Genomic DNA, 2,471 nt, shown 5'->3' on the forward strand with positions numbered 1-2,471 from the left:
TCCCGTAAAACTGAAAAAGTCTCAATTTTGGTACAAATTTTATCGGAAAGTTGAGTCCTCATTGGGGCTTGAATTGTGATTAGCTGAAAATAAAAGGCTTAAAGGCAATTTTTGTCCCCTAACTTCAGGCCATTCTCGTTTTAGTCCCCTAACTTCAGGCCATTCTCGTTTTAGTCCTCTAACTTCAGGCCATTCTCGTTTTAGTCCTCTAACTTCAGACCATGTCTTCACCATATCATCTTTTTCAGCCAATTACAATGCAAGCCCTAATTTAAAAAGTCACATGCCTGGCATGTGACTTTATGTGACCTTTTCCGGCGAGTGACTCAACTTTCCAACCAAATTTGTACCAGAATTGAGATTTTTTCAGTGTTATGGGTAACTTAGGGGATTAAAAAGAAAATGACCTGAAATTAGGGGACAAAAATTGCCTTTAAACCTATATATATATATATATATATATATATGATGCCCTCAAACTCAAAATCAATAATGGTCCCTCGACCCCTGTCACTTTTTATACATCATCGCTACGTACGCTGCCTTACCCAAGAAATAATTGTGCTTTCCTGTATTAATTCCGGCTGCGCGCTCATTAAGAATCTCTTAACACTCTCTCAAAATAATAATAATAATAATATTAATAATAAATGATGATGATGGTGGTGGTGAGAATAATAATAAACAAATAAATAAAGAACAGCAAAAAATACAATGAATGGGGTTGACTTCATGAATTTTTTGTAGATTTCATTGTTTAGCTATATATATGTTCTATCTTGCTTAACCTCATTGCGAAGGTTGTATATATACAATGAAGTAAGAGTTAATTAAACCACTTCAATTATTAATTTACTACAATTTTACTTTTACAGTTAATAATTGATGGATTCTGTATATAGACGAAATTTCACTTTTAGTTTTATAAAATCAGGAATTCAATACTTTTAGTCTCATAGATATATGTACGAGTTTTTCAATTGTAGAACAATTTTAGAAATTTTGTAAAGTAAAAAATTACAAGTATTGAACATACTATGTTATAGGACTCAAAGTATAAATACTAACAGCGAAATCCCAATTGGACTAAATTTTTTCATGTCCAAGAAAAAATGCATGTTAAGGTGCAATTGAAACCCTAGATTAATAATATTGTGGACATCAGCTTAGACTTGATTAAATGCTTTAGGAGGTTGTTGAAATGTGTATATCCATCTATTACTTACAATTGGGATGATGCATGATACGTCGATCAACCCACATTTTCAAGCAGCCCACATTAAAACACTTAATTTACAAGCAACATACATTCATTAAGCGATCTTGTAACGCACACTCCCATCCTACTCCCATCGCTCTTTATTTCTATATACATATACATATATATATATATATATATTCTTAATTTGATTTTCTTGATCTATTCACACGATCGAGAATTATATGAGAATTCTCGATTTCATTTGATTAGGGTTCTTATTGATAATTCCAGAGGTACTCATCCTGCATACCTCCACCAAAATCATTCTCGTCCTCAGCAAAATCAATGCGCGGAGGGCTAATCAGCATCCCTTGAGCCATATTCGCAAGAACATTTGGCAAATCAAAGATCAAATCCTCATCAATAAACTCATTCACAACCGGCATTTCAGGCTGCGCCGCCCCGATCTTGGATGTTTCCAAACTTCCAAAGCCAAGAGCATCCCCCGCAGCGCCCAGTGCCGCCGCAGCGCTGGCGGCAGCTGCCTGGATGTCCCGCTGGGATGTTGAAGCTGGAACAGGCAAGGAAGATGCTGAACTAGGAAAATTCAGTTCAGCTTCTTTCCCCTTAAGAGCAAACGCCGCGACATCATAGGCGACCGCCGCCATTTCCGGTGTGGGGAATGTACCAAGCCATATCCTGTTTGGCGTTCTGGGCTCCCGAATTTCAGAAACCCATTTCCCGCTGCTCTTCCTCCGCCTCACTCCGCGGTACATTGGGCGGCCACCGCCGTCAGAAACACTCTTGCCGCCGCCATACCTGCCCCGTGGAGTCTGTGACATTGTTGTATATATATATTTCAGTTTGTTGTACTGCACGTGCATGAGATAGTAACTGATGGTTAAAGATCATGAGAGAATCCATTTATATATATGTTGTGGATTAGGGGCGGGAGTTAAGATTTGGCAGTTGGAGTGGGAAGAAGACGAGAAGTTGAAACCAGTTGTGAATGTAATGGCAAGGTGTGAGGATCCGGGGTGTATGCCAGATGTGGTGTTGGATTTCTGGGTTGGAGGGCGTAACAGTGGTGAGTTCTTGATGAGGATTAATTACTTTTTCATTTATTCACTTTAATCCTACAGTTGATTACAGTGGAGTGAGTGATTTGATGTGAATGACTCAGAGAGATTTCATTTTCTTTTATCCCTATTGCATATGCTGGAAATGGAATGTTGATATATGGGTTGAGATTTTGCTCCCATTTGATGTA

General features: G+C 38.1%; 1 protein-coding gene across 1 annotated transcript; it reads right to left on the reverse strand.

The window, feature by feature from the left end:
* Positions 1-1,221: 1,221 nt before the first annotated feature.
* LOC105174111 (ethylene-responsive transcription factor ERF024-like) lies at positions 1,222-2,055 on the reverse strand. The gene has a single exon (XM_011096105.3). It carries the CDS (start codon positions 2,041-2,043, stop codon positions 1,477-1,479), a length of 567 nt encoding a protein of 188 aa, XP_011094407.2. The 5' UTR covers positions 2,044-2,055; the 3' UTR covers positions 1,222-1,476.
* Positions 2,056-2,471: the final 416 nt, after the last annotated feature.

This window comes from Sesamum indicum, linkage group LG11 (assembly GCF_026168435.1).
Source record: "Sesamum indicum cultivar Baizhima isolate 11 linkage group LG11, ASM2616843v1, whole genome shotgun sequence".
NCBI classification, from domain to species: Eukaryota; Viridiplantae; Streptophyta; class Magnoliopsida; order Lamiales; family Pedaliaceae; genus Sesamum; species Sesamum indicum.

Excerpts from the sequence above, each read along its gene's own strand:
- LOC105174111 (XM_011096105.3), bottom strand. The coding sequence starts at position 2,043 with ATGTCACAGACTCCACGGGGCAGGTATGGCGGCGGCAAGAGTGTTTCT.